General features: G+C 46.5%; 1 protein-coding gene across 2 annotated transcripts in view; it reads left to right on the forward strand.

The window, feature by feature from the left end:
• Nucleotides 1-19258, forward strand: part of CDC42BPA (CDC42 binding protein kinase alpha) — a 1600792-nt gene that overhangs the window by 1241009 nt on the left and 340525 nt on the right. For both annotated transcript variants that reach the window (XM_069608679.1, XM_069608678.1), the window contains 2 exons: nucleotides 10489-10608; nucleotides 16111-16191. In XM_069608679.1, the coding sequence (XP_069464780.1) occupies nucleotides 10489-10608; nucleotides 16111-16191 (201 nt within the window). The remainder of the gene's footprint in view (nucleotides 1-10488; nucleotides 10609-16110; nucleotides 16192-19258) is intronic.

Here is a 19258-nt window from a genome sequence, read left to right on the forward strand (position 1 = left end):
AAACATAAATTATAGATACAAAACAGCAATTATGCCCATAGGGCTCATGCCACACTTTAAAACAAATGATAGGGTACTTGTCAACACAAAATTGATACACAGTTTCATTTTAATGTCTAGAGAAAAACAGGACTAATGTAAGACCGCTTTAAACATATAGAGCACACATCAAATTCTGACTCCTAGCTTAAAATGTCCCTTTTCAAAAGTCCAACAAAGGTTTGAGTTAAGGAAGGGTTTGAAATTAGTTTTGGAGCTTTAGATGTATTAAGAAAGGGGCCTCCCATCTGATTTAAAAGGACACAGTCAGTCGATACAATACAGTTATAGTGTCACACCAGATAAGTAAGTACTTTCGGATCCCTGTACAAAACTAGAGCAGAAAACGAGGGCAGAAACGCATATGGGTAGTCGGAGGGACCCCGCAGGAGATTCCAACATCCAGATTCCACCACCAAGTTCATGGACAGACTTTGCACCCTTTGGAGAATGTTGCTGTCATCAGGGCTGAGAGGAAAAGCTATGCAAGTTTGCACCTGATGCCCCCAAGAAGAAGCCATGGCTCAAGGTGCACCTGAAGACCTGGGGGAGACTACTAATGCCAATGTCTGATTCCGAGGTGGCCCAGGGTCATCAGGTGCAGATGTGGGGTTTTGGGGTTCAGATTGGGTCCGCCTGGCATCAGTTCCAGTCTCTGCTTGTAGACTCACTTTCCTGGAAGGTGACATAAGATGTATCAAAGGATTCCCATTGAAGAACAACCTCTGTTCAGCAGCCCACAAGAACAAAGAAGTCCAAAAAATGCAGCAGGCCGTCTCTGGGTGATTCAGCAAGAGTGAAAAGGCAATGATGCAGGGACAAAGGACTCAGCCCCAGCATGCTTACTCTGCACAACCGCCCTGAGCATCAGCTGAACCATGAGGATCAATGTCCCACAATGGTGTTGCAAAGCAAGATCAGTGCCTTAATATTGGAGGAGTCCTCCCTAAGGATGCACAGATCTTCCAGGCCTCTAGGTCTCACGGGATTCCGGATGGGCCAACTGACATGTAGTATGTTGAGCCAGTTATCCCCACCGTACAAAGGGAAGAACCTGCATAGGCTTACCATGATCGAGAGAGGCAGAGCTTTGCCTTATTGGAATTGCCTTTGGCCACAAAGACTTTAGCAATGGAGATTCTGTCGTCCTTCTTGGTTCTCTCTATGCTTTGGCTTCCGGTTTCAATAGTTAAATAAGGAATGGTTTGAAAACCTTCCCAGATATACAAAATGCTGGACTGAGACTCTCTCCAGCCTACTGATCAGAGGATTTGCAGCAATCAAAGTTTTGACAGCCATCCCATACTAGATGGCCAACTGATCTCCACCCAGGACATCAGGTGCTGGATGTGGATTAGGTATGTGGGACTCCCTGTCCAGCTTCCCATTTTAAGCTCAGTCCAGAGCCAGCAACGGGGATGGGCATATATTGGCATCTGTACTGATAAACTGGAAGAAGAAGCCAACAAAGCCAGTGCTTGAAAAGGCAGGGCTTAAACACACAGCTAGAACCAATGTTTCAAAGCTAGGTAACTGTCAGAATTAACCAAGTGCATTGAACCTTTTCACACTCAATGCTCATGGAAAACTAGCCGAAGGCACGGCTTCTGACCTGCACGCAGGGCTTTAAGTGGGCCGGGGCCTGCCGGGGCTGGGCCCCGGCAGGCTCCGAAATTTCGTTTTGAGGCGGGGCCCTGCCGGGGCCCACTAATCTCCCCGGGCAGCCCCGGCCACTACACGAAAAGGTATTTTTTTCTACAGCCTGAAGCTCTCGCTCGTGTGCGAGAGCTTCAGGCTTCAGAAAAAAATGCCTTTCAGCTATAATGGTGGCGCCGCACCTGCGAGGCATCCCTTTAATCAAGGGATGCATGTGGGCCGGCGCCACCATTATGGAGAAACGTGAGGCCGCTGGAAGCAGAGGCCTTGCTTTCTAAATACTGAAGCTCCCACGGATTCGCGGGAGTTTCAGTCTTTAGGAAAAAGGCCTCTGCTTCCAGTGGCCTCACCCTTTCAGCCTTAATGGTGACGCTGCCCCTCCCCAGCTGGCGAGGGGCAGCACCACCATTAAGGCTGAATAGGCGAGGCGCTGTCCCCTGCCAGGCAAGCCTATACAAAATAAATGCAGAGATCAGCACCCTCTCCCCTATAGGGGAGAGGGTGCTAATCTCTACAAAAGGCTGCCTGGCAGGGGTGCCAGTAGCCCATTGAGCCGGGGCTCGTCAAGGGGGCGTGGCCTAATGGCCCATCAAGACCCCGTTGTTAGGCCACGCCCCCTCGATGGGCCCTGTCTCGATTTGTAGTGCCACTTAAGGCACTGCCTGCACGCATCTGCCATCATACACCACTCGAAGACTCTTCACACAACACTGCTGCCATAAGAATGCAGGTTCTGTTCATGACAAAAATGTGATAGGTAGCTGCACACATAATGACTATCGCGCTGCTGCATAGCCTCTCTAAACTTCCTCTCACCACCCATCCACATGCCTGCTCGACATGGGTGGCTAACAGGGATTGCGCCACCCCTTCATATCTTCGTATTGGCCAATAAGCACACACGAATACTAGCACCTCCTTGAACTTCCTATACCTGGACTCGGGACTCCAGAGGGCGTTCCATCCACAGCGTGTTATGACCATACTAATTGTTAAAAGGCGCCTTATAAATGATGTACTACTGTTACTACTAACCAAAGGTGGGTAGTTATGCTCCAGAAAAAGAAGTAACACTGCCAAGAACCTGTCTAGAGTGCACTAGCTACATGGAAAATCCACCCTGTGTAAAAACAAGTTGGGGGAAACGCTGTTTCGAGTGTATCCTTGGCACTTTGAGGGTCTTCAACTTGAACAGCAAGATGCCTGCTCCTGCATATTCATCCTTCTTGCATCAGTGGAAGCTGTAAATGACCTGCTCCTTTGTTCGTCCCTGGAAGATCATTCTGTCACCACATGATCATGGTGACTGCCGTTGCAATCTGTCTTCTTCGCATCCGCAGACGTTTTCTTCTTTTTCTGTGTTTGGGTGTTCAGCTGGAAGGTGTCTGGAACCAATTCCTAAGCACTGCAACCGAAATTAAATTCGAGTCAGACAGTGACCTCTGCACCCACGACACCTGGGCCTTCATCGAGCGGACAAAGCACAGAAGTGTGTCCCCCCCAACGGATTCTGGAAACTTCAGCATTGGTCTCTGGAGGAATCTGAGTTAGAGGGGTAAGTTAACATACCATGTTCCTTTCCCTCCTGTGCTCCACAGGATTACATGGGTGTACATTCCAGTACCTAAAGCACACTTTCATGACTTTGGTTGGTGGAGGCCTGGTCAAGGATCCGTTCCTAAGCCTATCCTAGTGACTGGGATTGAGTGAGTTTACTTACCTGAACTTTCCTTACTTTTTTTTATTTTTGATTCATAACAACTGCCATTGTGCAATTTCGTAATAAACCTAGCTAAAAAGTGTAACTTTGGAAACTGATGACTTTAGGCCACAAGGCCCCAAATCATTTTTGGGTTGGACTCATTTAGTGTTCGGGAAACTGTTCTGTCATTATTTTAAAGTTACTTTACTGAATTTCATGTACCAGAGTACCTACCTTGTTTCACTGGTTATCGTATCATATGCTTAAGGGTGAATGTATATATCTGTTTTTTAGTAAGTGTGTGATCATATTTGACTAGAGGTTTTACTTGCTTTGTGTATATTTTTGTATTTGCCTGTCTAACCAGAATTATTAGATTTTGTTTTGTCTGGTCTCTTTGTTGCCCTAGACCACGCTCACAGCCATCCTGAGACTTAGGCTTGCTGCTTTGCTACCTTCCCTTGATTGAGTTTGGCTATTCTTAGTGTCTCCCTGTTTGCCAGCCTCCCATAGAATGCTGAGGCGTTCACTAATCCTTCATTTCTTCTAAAGTATTCTGTGGTTTTGGCTTCTTTCGCACCCAAAATATTAGGGTTTCTCAGGTAATAAGCAAAAAGGCCCCATATTCCATCACTCCTTTCAACCTTCTTAGTGATTTTGATGTGTAGGAGCATGGTATTTTCTGATATGCTCCACTGCAAATAGGATGCCTCTCCTACTCTGTGGGGCTCCATTCGGGGGATGAAAAACAAATCTAGTCTTGATTATGGAGTCTTACGAGAAGCCCTTAACTCGCAGCACCCTTGACAGATAAACTGACCAAGACACATCCCAATCCTTTACGTTGGGATCACCCTTTGCAAAAGGATGGTGTTGGTCATGCATGATTTCTCAAAGAAATTCTTGCTTCAGCCCAAGTCCTCAGTAGGGTGGAGGGCAGTCTTGTTGAAGATGCAAAATGGGGCACAGACGCCCATCCAATATATCAGCCGTAAGCTCTTTCCCAGAGAAACATTTATCCATTAGTGGAAAATGTAGTCTGTGGCTGTAAAGTGGGTTATACATAGCCTGCGGTGTTATTGAACTGGGTGCAGATTCAAATTAATAACTGACCAAGGTCCTTTGGTATGGATGACCCAGAACAAGGATACCAGTCCTCGTTTTTTAAAATGGTGCTTGGTCCTCTATTACTTCACTGTGGAACACAGAGCGGTCCTAAAACAATCCAATATAGATCACTTGTCCCAGGTAGGTAGATGAGATAGGTAGAAGAGGACTTGGAAGAAAAGATGCTGGTGCGTGACAGGGTCACTGACCTGACCATGTCACGATGGAATGGGGGGAGCTCTCTCAACCTGGTGCAGGAGAGTGACCGGGGTACTTGCCAAATCTAGTCCTGCCCCAGAGGCGTGGAGTGGGATTTGGGATGGCTCCAGTTAATTTCCCTTAAACCTGTGCCTGGTTAAATGATCAGAGTGCCACTTCCTCTTGCCCTACCTTTTGTGTACAACTCTGGGCAGTGCTCTTTCTCCATAAGACCACATATACTAGGATTCCTAGTGAAGGAAACCCATACCAGAAACTCACTGGATAGGCAGCGATGCAAAGAACATCACAGGAGCACTGCACACATCAAACCTGCAATCCAGACACTCTGCTTCATTTGTAAACGAATTTTGAAATGGACTATACTGTTAGCGGGCCCCATTACCAAGAGCGAGCAGGCCCACGAAAGGAAAGGGGCGGGGTTTAAAACCGTTCGCCTTTTCTTGTCTGTAATCTTTCCCCTAGCGAAAAGTAAGCAAGCAGTTGGCCCTGGGGAACCACTTGCGTGGGAAAACCAATGGAAGGAAACGTGGGAGAAAAAAGGGGCAGAAGGCAGTGCAGGTTCTCATGAGGTCAAGGGGAGGAGAGGGCAGACCATGAGAACAGGTAGGGGAAGGACAGTGCAAAGGAGCGTGGAGAAAGATTCCAGAGAGCATGTACAAGTTGAGGTATTGGTTGGTGAGAGAAAGTAGTGGTTGGGTGTGAGAGTTTGTACAGGTGAGTGAGTGGCTCTAAAGGGGAGAGAGGGTGTGAGTGCAAAGGTGACTGTTCCAGGGTGACTGTTGGTGAGGGTGGAGGGTAGAGTAGTGGAGAGGGCAGAGTAGAAAGCAGAGAGCAGTAGAGTGGAGAAGAGGAGTGGTACAGTGGAGAGAGGAGACTAGTAGAATGAAGGGTAGAAGTAAGGAGTAGAGAGGGAATGTCAGATACAGAAGAGGGAGGGAGAGAGCAGAGAGACATAGTGAGAGGAGGAGCAGGGAAGATAGTAGGAGGAGGGGAAGAAGACAGGGAGATGATAGTGAGTGTAAGAGGACAAAAGGACCCTGGATAACTGGAAGGCACATTTTCCAGTTGTGGAGACCATTGTTATACTTGGGGGTACCCCTGGATGGGATCCACCTAGGGAATTGCAGAGGGAGACAGCTAGGTAAGCTGTTTGCCTTTATGCCATCATAACCTGCCAGTCAGCTGTTAGATAGAAGGGCTACTGATCTCTATTAATCTTTTAGGTTAGGAACGTCTGGGCTAGGGAGGGGCAGCCCCACACGAGATGAGAGGGAGAGAGGGATGACCCTTAGTTAAGCCCTTCTGCAAACTTTCAATAGAAACCTTTGTACTATCTTTGAGAGTGGGTGTGTTTTTGAGGCCATCTGTGACAAAGATCTTAGCTACTACAATGCTTTGCATACTAGAATATTGCCCACCTGTACCCGTAGTCTCCAGTTCACTGGCCTGGAGACATCAGTGGATCAAGCCTGGCTTCAAGTCTCCCAAAATGCCTCTGAAAGGTCACTCTCATCCACAAATGTACATATATTAAATTTAAATGCTGTTTCTACAATTCTGTTCGCTATCTCTGTTTGCCATATTCAAGCTTTTCAGCTCATACCTTTTGCGCTCATCTCATCGAGGTGCTTGGCCCTGCTCTGCCCCTGGACTTCCCCATACAACAGTCTTTCTGCATGCATTCAATCCATCCCCAAAGATTTGACCCCCACATAACACATATAGAATCATCACTTCAGTAATACAAGGGTGGCAAGCATTACCTTGCCACTTGAGGTGGTGTGCAGTTGGAGTTAGTAGGTAGAAGGGCTTGAGCAGCAGCTCTCTGAGAGAAAGAGAAGCATCTTGTTCTCAAGGATAGGATGGCACTTGCACTTTATAGCATGTGATGGATGTAAGAGAGTGGATTTGTTCTGACAGTCACTGGGTGTTAGTTGTGAGATGTAATGGCCACTGCAGCCTTGCTGCAACACTTACACGCGTTCAACTGTTTTTAGCATATAATGCTGGGCGTGCAGTTATAGTTGAACTTCCAAAGTCACTTTTTAAGAGTACGAGTAAGCTACAGGAAGAATATGGGTTTTCAGATTCACAAGTTCAGGGCAAAACCAAGGGTAAGCACATTTCCCGGCAATCAAGCAGACATTCTAGCAGTGTCAACTCTGCCCCATTACTAGTAAAGTTAACCTTTTAAGGTGGCTATTGTGATTGAAAGGTTGGTTCAAGACTGGAAGAAGTGGTTCAATGGGCAGGTTCGGCCTCTGAACCCTGGGACACTTTGTCATATAGTGCCAAGCAGAATGTTTTGTTGAAACTCTATCCCTATCAAATTTAAAGGAAGCTTAGCTTTACAGTGGCAGCGTGCCTGGTGCTAGGTGTGTGCAGTTCTTTTCTGATCTTAGTTCCTTGTACAATTTTAGCTCCCTTCCGGCAGACTTCCTTCAGCCTTGATCTTTGGCTTGATATGTGCAGCTTTGGGTAGAGCAGTCAGACATACTCTGTAAATTTCAGAGTGGTTTTAGGCAAGGATATTCGACAGCACATAACATCATGGTGCTGGATCTTCTGAGAACACGTGCTAGATCAAGAGGGCAGCCACCACTATATGCCTTATATATAGACTTCTCGGCGGCATTTGACTCCATCCCAAGAGAGGCCCTCTGGAGGAAGTTAAAAGCAATGGGTTGCCCGGATGGCTTGACCTACTATCTTAGATTACTGCATCAGAACACATCTGCTAAAGTAAAGTTAGACCAGGAAGGACACACCACTAGAAGTGTGTTCCAAAATAGGGGGGTCAAGCAAGGATGTGTTACGGCCCCGCTGATCTACAATATGTATGTACATGACATCCCGGAGGCCATTAAAGGAGCAACAAACTGTCCTCCGAAAATAGGAGATTCTGTCTGTCCTGTCCTGGCCTATGCGGATGATCTGGTTATTCTGGACCACACAATTGGGGGGCTCCGAAGGTCGGCCATTGCCTTATGGGAATACGCCAAGACAAACGGCCTCAAAATCAATTTGGATAAAACTAAGGCAATGAGATTTACCATCAAGAACACCACTCGTGTACAGCTCAGGGTTGGTACAGATATCATTGCCTATTCTCCTCATTATCGCTATTTAGGGGTAGATTTCGAGAGCATTGGCGACTATGGACTCTGCAAGCAGGCTCGTAATGTAAAGGCAACACAACTGACTGCACTGTTCCACAGATTCACAGTGAAGCAGGGGGGATTTACTATCTGGGGAACGAGACAACTGTACGTGCAGGTACTAGCACCTATGATCACCTATGGCCTGGAAGCCCTCCTCAACTCTGACCTGAAATGGTTGCAGGTGATCGAGGGGAAATTCTGGCGCTCTATTCTGGGCCTTCCACCGGGAATCCCCATGGCAATACTAAGACTAGAACTGGGGCTGACCTCACTGAAAGCGATCGTATTGAAAAAGCGTGCCCTATTATATCTGAGAATGAGAGAGGAGACCAAGAATGGGCTACTTAAGGCGGTCTACATAGAGATCTCGAAAAATAAACCAGCGTGCTCCTTGAAAGAGCAAATGTCTAAATTTCTGAAGATCATTGGGTGGCAAATTAGGGAAGGCAGTGTTACTATAGAAACACAAAGGGCCTTGGTCAAACGCATAGAGTTATGGGATTGGCTGGAGAATTACGACCATCTCCAGAAGCTAAAAAGCTATCAGTTTGTCCAGTATAGATTGTATAATTACAAAAACTTGCAGAGATATCTCAATCTATGCCCAGATAGGAGACTCAGACGTTTTATACTACTCCTAAGGCTAGAACAACTGCCTACCTTAATGATAACAGGTAGAAGAGATATGATCCCCCTAGAATTACGACTCTGCCGGTTATGTAAAGGAGTGAATTGCATAGAAACGGCCAGACATGTACTGACCGAGTGCTGCAAAATGTCACCTACCATAAACCTTGCTTTGGGGCCGTTTGTGCATAACCAAGGTTATATCTATGAGGAACTATTCTGGCATCACTGCATTAACTCAAACAGTATAAGGCTCTTGATGGCATTGTATAGTATTTGGCTGATTGTGGAAACAAGACTTAGGATAACCATATAGACGGATTTAAGGAAACTCTCAGTGGAGATCATAGGGCAATAGGTGGTAAGCCAGGACTTCAGAATTACTGTAAATGTAAATACGAATTTAAAATTGAAGTTGTGTTTTATATGGTTTTAGAAAATGTATATCTAAAGAATGTAATGTATTGCTTTTGCTTTTTGGCATCTTCTATGCAATCTGTTGTTATTATTGACAATTTTCTCAGTAGAAGTTTGCTCTTATTCAAATATATATTTTATGTGTAAAGTTTCGTTGTAAACTAAGTCACAATAAATTATAAATAAAATAAATAAATATGTGTTCTGTTTCTCATATCTTTTCATTCATAGTGCCTATAGCAGCTGCATTGCAATTGATAGACCTTATCTGCTGATCCTTTATCGAGGTGTTTATTTTTTTCAAACTTGCTTCTGGTGTTATGGTAATGTTAATGTTAAAGGATATTTGTACCGTGCACTAGCACCACCGGAGTGGTCCCCTGGCGGTAATGTGCACTGTACTGCCTTCTTGTGTTTTGGTTACTAGATATCACTTTAGCAGAAACTGTTTGTATGGCTGGTGGTAGTATTAATACATATCAGCACAGTGTGTGTAATCTTTCTCTCCTTTTCTGTTTAACTGTTGATTTCCTGAAAGGTGAACACTTTGCGTAGGCCCTGGGCACAATTAGTTGCAGTGTCTGTCAGTTGAATGGAAAAAGTGCTGGATGTGTGAGGCTTTGCATAAAAGTCTTGGTTTTGTTTTACTTTTTTATTTGAAGTGTGAACCTGTGGTCAGTACTTCAATGTTTATTAGTTTGAAAGCTGTGAGCGTAATTGCAGTCCTTAGTCCGTTAGTCGCAGCGCAATGTAATTGGGGCATTTGGGTCTGCACTTGTCCTTTGACAGCCTAAATCTACTGGATATTTTGTTTTCTTTACTGCATGCTTCATTAATCATGTCTATGCTTTTGGGCATTTTTTCTGTGCTCTTTTCTGGTTATTCTGGGGCCTTTGACATGGCAAGTTTCTGCAATTACTACTATAGCAACCGACTTTGGATGTTTGAATATGTAACAGAATATTTCTCAGGTAGTGACAGTTATTACATGACCATCTTAAATGTTTGCTGTGGAGCAAGAATACTTGGTGCTTAACCTTTTCTTCTTCTGGGGAACTTCCTTGTGAATAACTGAGAATGGTCTACTGGTTAGGTGAGAAAGATTGCACACCACACATTAGGCTACAAGATCTTCCTCTTAGATGCATTAAACGTATGCAACTGCTACAAAGTATCCTGTGACTATTTTCTTCCCCAAAAGGTATCATGGACAGCGGGGGCTTATCTAGATCCCGTGAGATCTTAGCAAATGCTTCATTGTTGTGCTAAGCTATAAGCACTATCAGAGATATCCCAGAGGTTTAAAACTTTGAATGTCCAAGAGAATAGGAAATAGGTTCCATGTTATGGAACACAATCACAATGATAAACGCCTTATAGAATAAAGGAAGGGGAGAACATTTGCATTGATCAGCCTCCTTGGAAAAGCATATTGTCCTTTCAATGTTTTGTAGCATTTTCCAGGTAAAGTTAAGGAAGACCTAAACGTGGTACACCATGACACTAGAGCTTGCATGCCTTCATTGTTGTTAAAGCCAACACCTTGTATTTTCGCAGGTTGATTCCGTGGACAACTTCACCATGTCCAATACGCCTTCACGGGACGAGGATGTCAAATCTCATCTACATTCAAGATCCAGGTCGCCTTCCACGACAAGTGACATTGAACCTTTGGAGGTATTGCTTATGATTTGAAAACTGTGTGCGTTTCCCTCCTGATGGACTTTACTTATTTGTCACTCTTTGGTCCGACCTCTTAAAGAAATGTTGGTGCTTCAGGGGTTTGCCACATCTACTATGTCTATGTCTACTGTGTCTCTGCTATGTCTTGTGCCTAACTAGCAGTTCCGAGTGCTCTGTGCCACATACATTGACATTGAAAATACCATAGTACCTGTGTTAAATAAATTAACAAGAACTCACCATTGGCTCTTCATATCCTATAGTCACAACCCCGCCCCCCCAAACGGTTTTAATTGGCATATGCCGGCATTAATGTTATACAAACACCCTAAAATGAAATAAATACTGTGCCGGCAGTATTTCCATAAGGTTGGAGATTTAGTAAAAGTCACATCACTTTTTAACCCCCCTTCCCAATGGCATCACATGAACAACCTTTGACATTGATGAAATCACATGTGGGCAAGTGCATAAGCAAGATACCTAGACCAAACACAAACTACTGCATAGGATTTAAATATTAAAGGACTAGAGACCAACAAGACAATGTCATAGTGAAAATACAGCAACACTCACACTAGCTTTGTGCTCTTAGCACAGAATACAAGCTCCCATGTTTATAAATAAAATTAACACCTTCAAATAGTGTAAACTATTTAAAATTGTTCTCTCTCTGGTTTAATTTTACAAATACTTATTTTCTCTTTTTAATAATGTTTGCCATTCATTTTTAGTGTACAGTCTCCCATGTACTGCAAAAAATTACTCTAAAATCCAAATAACTCTAATCTATGTTGCACATTTTGGCAAATGTTTGTAAATGTATTTTGTTCTGAGCCTGGAGGGTGGCATGTGGGTGGCAATACTTTTCTACAGCTGTGAAAGGTTGAGTTGAGAAAAGAAAAATCAATTGTGACAAATCCTTAGATATTGTCAATTGTCCACCCCAAGGGGGGGGGCCCTTCCCGTGAGACCATGGTGGTGAGGCCGCTACGTGATATTCCCCCTGGGAGTGATACACAGTGGGAGAATCTCATGGGGAGAGACTCACCCTCTGGGGACAAGGACGACCATCTAGGGAGAACGCATATTCATACCCCGCACCTAGCACCCTATAATACATCCTCTTACCCTATGAAGCAGACTTCTGTATTACCCACCTCTATTTATGACTGTAAGACTACATTTCCAAGATTCACTGAGACGAGGAATAGTAGGGATGATCTAACAAGGACTCCCTTGACATATACTGGGACAAGGAGGAGGTGCAGAGCACTGAAGAGCACTTGGAGCAACGTGAATGAGCATTCTAGTTATCAGTGGCCCTTCCTCATAAAAACAAAGAAAATACTTCCTCAATTGTCAATCCTTCCCTGGAGGAACCGAGAACGAGACAGCGGTTTGGTGCAGGAGGAAGAGGCTGATGACCAGAACGCGGCGAGAGGCGCATCCACACACGTTCCTACAGTGATGGGCCAGGAGAGAAGCTTGGCAGAGCAGAGGTCCAGGCGAGTGCACGAGTCTGACAGCGTGATCGAAGGAAGACGCGCCACCTGTAAGAAACAACAACTGCACAGCCGCCGCAACACGCCAGAAAGCCAGGAAAGCCGCACAAGACCCAAACACAGAGACGATACCGGAAAGGTTGGTGGGAGTGCAAAAGGGTTGCAGAGGCCACAGGAGGGAAATCAACTAAAAGCTTCCCAATATAGGGGAAAGAGGGAAAGTCTCCATAGTATATCAAAGAACACTGATAATCACGCAGAAGTAAACATATAGAACAGGGTCTGGGACCCTCAACTAAAAAGGAAGATCGTCGCCAGTCATCTTCCTCGTGGTACAGGAATGAGCCAAGTCTGCCAGAAGAAAAACAAAGAGAAACACGGGACTGGGATCTGCACCCACAAAAGAACCACCACACAATTCATCTTCTTCGTGGCAGTACCAGGCAGGAGAGTGAACCAGGTCTGCCATACTGAATATACAAAGAAAAGCCAGGGGAAGGGAGTCATTCCCCCTAGTGCTGTGAACTGTGAAACATAGTGTATGAAAAGCCAGGGGAAGGGAGTCATTCCCCCCTGGTGCTGTGAACCGTGAAAGAAAGCCTGAAAAAGGCCAGGTGAAGGGAGACATGCCCCTGGCATTGTGAACTGCAAACAAAGCCTGAGAAAAGGCCAGGGGGGCAGGAGACAATGCCCCTTGTGTTGTAAACTGCAGAGTAAGCCTGAGAAAAGGCCAGGGGAAGGAAGACATTACCCCTGGCATTGTGAACTGCAAACAAAGCCTGAGAAAAGGCCAGGGGGCAGGAGATATTCCCCCTTGTGTTTTAAACTGCAAAGTAAGCCTGAGAAAAGGCCAGGGGAAGGGAGACATTCTTCCTGTTTTTATGAACTGTGAAACAAGGGGTAAGAAAAGCCAGGGGAAGGGAGTCATTCGCCATGGTGTTGGGAATTGTGAAAGAAAGCCTGAAAAAAGCCCAGGTGAAGGGAGACATTCCCCCTGTCATTGTGAATTGCAAACAAACCCTGTGAAAAGGCCACGGGGCGGGAGACATTACCCCTTGTGTTGTAAACTGCAAAGTAAGTAATTCTTCTAGCAATGCGAAAATACTGAGCAAGACACCTGGAGAAGGGAGGCATTCTCCAGGAAGAAGGGAGGCATTCTCCAGGAACCCATTAGTGATGAAAATAACTATGGTCAATAAGTAATGTTGATGTTTGAACTGAGAACTTCACTGTGTTTTAACATTTCAACCTGGAACTTTGTCTTGTGCCTTGGAAAGGGATTGAGACCTGGGAAAGGGAGCCATTTCCTCAGGTAAAGATACCACCAAAGACTTTGAACTGTGATCTGTTGTCCAGAAGAAGGAAGCCATTCTTCTGGAACAAGAAGATCCTCTACTTCATTAGTTTCGTTATAAGTGCAAGGCACAGAAATAGGTTTTTACCACTGGACGGTGGACTCTTGATTTACATGGACATTCTGACTGAATCCATAGTATTTTAGTTGAGGTAGGGAAACCCCTCTTAGAGATAGGGAGAGGTACGTTTTCTCTTTTATTTCTGGTATAGTAAAAGTTTATGCCACAACCTTAACACCTGTGTCAGTCTCCTCCTTCTTCACCCTTTCACAATATATGAAAATAGACCTTTGCCTGTTCTCTGACCCAGGATCCATAGTGCATAAGTTGGACTTCTCTTTGCCTCAAGAGAAGCTTCCATATGTGCTACCAGTCTACCGAGACTTAAGCTGGCATGCATTTGTTATCTCTGCCATTGAAAAGGTCAGAAGCACGGACAATGGATTGCAATACATTGTGTTCTCTCACGTAAGGCAGAGGATCACGTTTGTGTGAGTGCTCGACTGAAGTTAAAGGGAAGACTTCAAACAATGGAAAGGAACAGTGTAAGGGTGAAACTAGGAAACGTGCGTGTGTGAAATAATAAGTGACTTTAAAGTCAGACATTGAAGTGATATGAGTAAAAGGGGCCCGAAACCCATGAGAAAGGTGCAAGAGGCACGAAAGGAAAAGAAAGTCTAAAAGGGGCCAGAAGTCCATGGAAAAGGTGCAAGAGACACGAAAGGAAAAGGAATTGTAAAGGGGCCCAGCAACCCATGGAAAAGGTGCAAGAGGCAAGAAAGGAAAAGAAAGTGAAAAGGGGCCAGAAGCCTGTGGAGAATTATGCAAGAGGTACAACAAAGAGGAGGAATACAAGTAAAGTCATATCCTGACCAGCTGAATTGTTGTTTGGAACTAGAGGATCCTGGGCTTGAGGCAGGCGCCTGTGAAACGAACTGTGATACATTGTATTTTGTTTTGAAAGCTGGAAGAGGCCTGAGTTTGGGGAAGGGAACCCTGAGAGCTGGCTGGATTACAAAGGTAGTCCAGACCATTGCCACTTCATACAGGGAGGTGGGGCGGGTCGGGGGAGCAAGCAGGCTACTCAATCAGACAAGGTCACAGGAACCCCACTGCAGCCGGCAAGGGGATCAGTGTGCCCCCCATGTTAGTAGTTCAAACGTCCATTATGAAAAACAACACCAGCAGACTACCAAAGGAGTCGCCAATTCGGGAGATACCCAATCTTTAATAGATTTTATCAGGTGGATGTCCTTTCACATTCACAAATGGCAGGGCAAATACTTGTTCAAAATGGAGTTGTGTCTTCCTTAAAATGTTTAAACTAACAAGCTGTACTGGATGCCTTATGTGCCAATCTTGTGTGCTCTCTTTCCCTCACTTTTTCTCTCTTATTCCCCCTCTCTTTCTGACGGTCTATTTTCCTCTCCCTTTGGCTCACTGGCACTCTATGGTCAAGAATGCCCCTTTGCTTGATCCATCACAGCTGTTGTGGTCAACAGCGCAGCCATAGGAAAAACACAAATATTTTGAAAGGGGTTCTGCGTTTGTTTTAGGATTACAAATAAAATTAAAGCAATGACAGGGGGGCATCCCTTTGGATGGTGACCGGCTTGATATTTGGAAGCATACATTGCTATCATATGTATCGTGAACGGAGGAGCAACGAGGTTCGAATCCCAGATCCGCGCTTAGATACCAAACTCAGGTATGGTATTAGGCTTGTTATAAAAAAACAACTAAATAAATGTGTAGCGTCCACAACACTGAGAGCACGTTGTCTGCAAGGAGAAGGTGCGCAGCATATTGTTTGCACAGGGGAGGTGAGTGGGATGTATATAGGCTCTGCAGGGGGTGCCAAGGATCCCCTCCTGAGGTTCCCCTTCTAAGAACTTTGCTTCCTTTGTTCTTCGCTACTTGAGACACTTATACCTACATGTTAGCTTTGGCAACACATATTCAGCCTTCTTAAAGACTCCCAGCTCCCTTCTAGGGGTTATGCCCCATCTTATTTGGCAAGGGTAGGACGTTTTAAGAATAGGGCTATATTTATGTAATCTGTGATTTGTTTTTTTCACTCTTTTAATTCCCTGTGAAGAGAAAGATGGGAAACAAAAATAAAGAGTGCTGCATGCACACATGGAGCAGAAGGGATTGCAGAGGTAGCTCGCATAAAAGAATGCAGTGGGAAGATGACCCTGAGACATTAAAAAAGTTGTGAGGTCCATCTCAGCGATCGAGGACCACCACTCACTGATGCATCTAGTGCTTGTGGATTACAATGACATGATCATTGGAAACAGAATGTGTAAAGAAATTGAACTGACAAAGTACACTGACTGAAAATGATACACCACTTCAAAACAACTGATATTTCGTAAACCTGTGGAAATATAGGTAAAATAAATGCATATAAAAGTCTATCATTATGAGCAGATCAATGTTAGGCAAAATCTGACCACCTCGTAATTGTTCATTCCTTCCTGCCTTTTGTCTCTATTAATGTCAGCCTTATGTTATGGAAACCACATTTTTGCCAAAATTAACCTTGAATTCCTTTCTCGTTAAGACATATTCTTTATCTCTTTCTTCGGTGTTGGGTAACGCTCAGTAATCCTCCTCTTTTTAATTTTCAGATCGCTGATCACCCGCCCCGGTCAATTCAGACACCAACGATGAAGGCGACGTACATTAGTACGGGTGTCCCCACACCAAAGGTAATTGGGATTGTCAACTCATCTTTATAAAGTCTACAGTTGTCTCGAAAAGTGTACAAATTGTGGATCTATGATGTTTCCCCGCAGCCTGTTTTCATTGAAGCCTGGTTCCCCAAGCACGTTTTGGGCGCTGTGGAGAAACATTTATCTGTGTGTCCCCTTCCTACCTTTCTCCTATACGGGGGGCTTCTCAGGCATCCCCTATTCTCTCCACTGTCCACTTACCCTATGTTCTGCAGGGGACACATTGAGAACCCCAACCCATCCTATTCCGTCGCCCCCTGTGCCCCACATCCCCCTATCAAACACACATGCCTAACCCTGTTGTCCCCTTTTACCTCGCACACCAGTCTTCCACCACTTCTAGTCCCTTCCCAGTGTATGCACACTGAAAGCATTCACTGTTCTCTGGACAGTCATGAAAATATACTCTTACGTCCTGTCCCCTTTTCTCCATACTGCATGGGCGTCCCTTCCTTGGGACGGGAGACGGAACCTTTTTCGCCAGAAAAACCTTCTTCCCCTTTAAATTTAGAGGTGTGCAGCGGTGCGGTCCTGGGAGCATGCGCTACCCTGACTCCGCCCACCAGTGCCACACCCCAGTCCCCTTTTCTGCATCGACGGGAACGGCCCGATGTCACCAGCCCTCCTGGGTTTGGCCCTGCCATGTAATACCATGCACTCTTCCCTGGATTCTTCTTCTATCTTTTTGTCTATCTGTCATTTAGGTACTTGGTCCTCCGGCGGCACGCTCCTCAATACCTCTCCGCACCCCCACCCCCTGGCGCATGTCGACTTCAGCGGGCTTAAGAAGGTGTCCAGCCTGCGAGGGGCTCTTTCCTACCTCCGACCCCCACGCTCTTTGCCTCCGCTGCCTTGGCCCTGACCACGGCTGGGAAGGTTGTACCGCGTGCAACGCATTGATTCCACGCAAACTGAAGAACAGGCTAGCTAGGTGGAGTGAGCTCTTCGAGAGGTCGCCTCCAGAGGACTTGGAAGAACTTCGTCAGACAGAGATCGGGAGGACCCTCTAGGGTTCTGGTACCAGCACACGCACTGAGGCTAGTCCAGCTACTGGCCGAGGGGTCGTCAGATCCTTCTGTACACAGTGCTGAGGGACACAAGGTTCTTCTACCGGGTGTACACCCGAGGAGCTTCGCCCTAGTACCGGCTCAATGTCCAAAGGGGCGCCAGCATGCAGCACTACCAGCGACACCGCCGAGGCCTGAGGTGAGGGGTAGGTTTCTCGCTTCACCACCAAGAGTCTTGGAGGAGGCAGGCACCACGACATCAGCACGTGGCACGCAGCTCGACACAATGGCCACCGGACTAGACAACATGGCCGCTCGTCCGATGCCACTCCTAGGAACAGAGCAGATGGGTGAACGAGTTTCAAGGTGGGACTGGTGTCAACCAGGTACGTGGCCTACAGTGTATCCATCAGCAGCGCAGTGCAGGTTCCACCTGCAAACAAGGCAGAGTGCACTCCTGCCCCAGCAGCCCCCAGTCACTCAGTCAATATCTCCTGGCACATATTCAGCCTCCGAAGACAAGTTCTTCCAAATCGTTCCTTACGCTGATGCAAACCTCCCAGGTGGAGTCAGGGATGCAGGTTCCCACATCGCAGCCCACGGCGCCCAGCACTCCTCCACCCACTCCGGATCAGCCGGACACTCAGGTGAACACAGACATGGAAGAGGACTCTGACACGCCGTTGTCAGCGAAGGCCTTCCACGACAGACTGGCAGGCTTGGCAGAATATTTGGACATTCCTCAACCCGAGGTATAGCAGCCCGAGGAGAGGGTCTTGGCAGAAGTCCTCACCCTAAGACCCCCTACCAAGACGGGTATCCCGTTGCAGAAGGACGTCGAGGCTATGGCCAAGAAGGGGTGGCTCAAGCCACTTTGGCCCAAGCTGTCAATCGGCGCCTCAATGCCAAGTATAGACAGATGGAGGGGGATACACTCTTGTAATCGGCGCACCCTCAGCCACACTCTTCAGTGATCGTTGCAGCGTCACTCTACTCTAAGCCTCAGTCGTCCTCGGTGCTGCTAGGCAAGGAGATGATGATCTTGGAGACGTACGGGAAAAAACTGTACTCCAACGCTGATGCCATGCTTAGCAGCCGCTAACCAGAGGCTTTGGCAGGAAATAGCAGACTTCCATCCAGAACTTCCGGTGCAGAGCCAAGCACGCTTCAAGGCGGGTCTAGGAGAAGCCAAGCTGGTAGCGCAGGACATCATGGAGTCCACTGTGGCCCACATCGATATCTCTGGCCGGGCCATCTGCCCCGCCACGGACATGAGAAGGACGGCCTTACTTCGGGCTACTAAGTTTAACCCTGACATTCAGGGTCGCATATTGGACTTTCCATTCGAGGGTAATGACCTTTTTCTCTCTACCACCAATGAGGAATTCGATAAAAAGAACAGCAGCTCACAAACTGCAAAGTCTTTATTTATCCTAACGGAGGCCACGCCCAAGGCATACACCAGTTGAAACAACGCTCCAACAGGAGGCGGTCATTGAGTGGATTCCGGTGTTTCCAGGAACGGAGGTCGAGACAGCCTGACAGCTCGCCGAGTCAGCACCGGCGCAAGCAACAAAAAGATTGGGGGGGGAGAAAGGGCTTCTTCCAGTCCCCCTCCTCAGCAGCAGCCTCAGAAGGAAAGAAAGCATGACGCGTCCATGTTTCTATTTGGCTCCACGTGTCTACGGTGGGTGGCAGGCTTGCCTCGCATGTGTATTTTTGGCACCAGAACTTTGCGGACCCCTGTTCCTTTCTGTAGTTTCCACGGGATACCGCCTACCGGTACCTCCCTCTCCCCCTCCACTCCCACAGATTGGGACGGCAACTCTGTTGGCGGAGATCCGGTCGCTCGTCGAGAGCCAGGCAGTGGAAGAAGTCCCAACCTCACAGAGAGGATTAGGCTTCTGTTCCAGGATTTTTGCCATACAAAAGAAGAACCAGGCTGGCCTGAGAGTTGTGTTGGACCTATTCACCCTCAACCTCTCCCTCCCTCGTCAGAAATTCAAGATGGTTACGCCAACACTCATTGCAGAGAC

The sequence above is a fragment of the Ambystoma mexicanum genome, chromosome 4q, assembly GCF_040938575.1.
Source record: "Ambystoma mexicanum isolate Mex_15411 chromosome 4q, UKY_AmexF1_1, whole genome shotgun sequence".
Taxonomy (NCBI): domain Eukaryota; kingdom Metazoa; phylum Chordata; class Amphibia; order Caudata; family Ambystomatidae; genus Ambystoma; species Ambystoma mexicanum.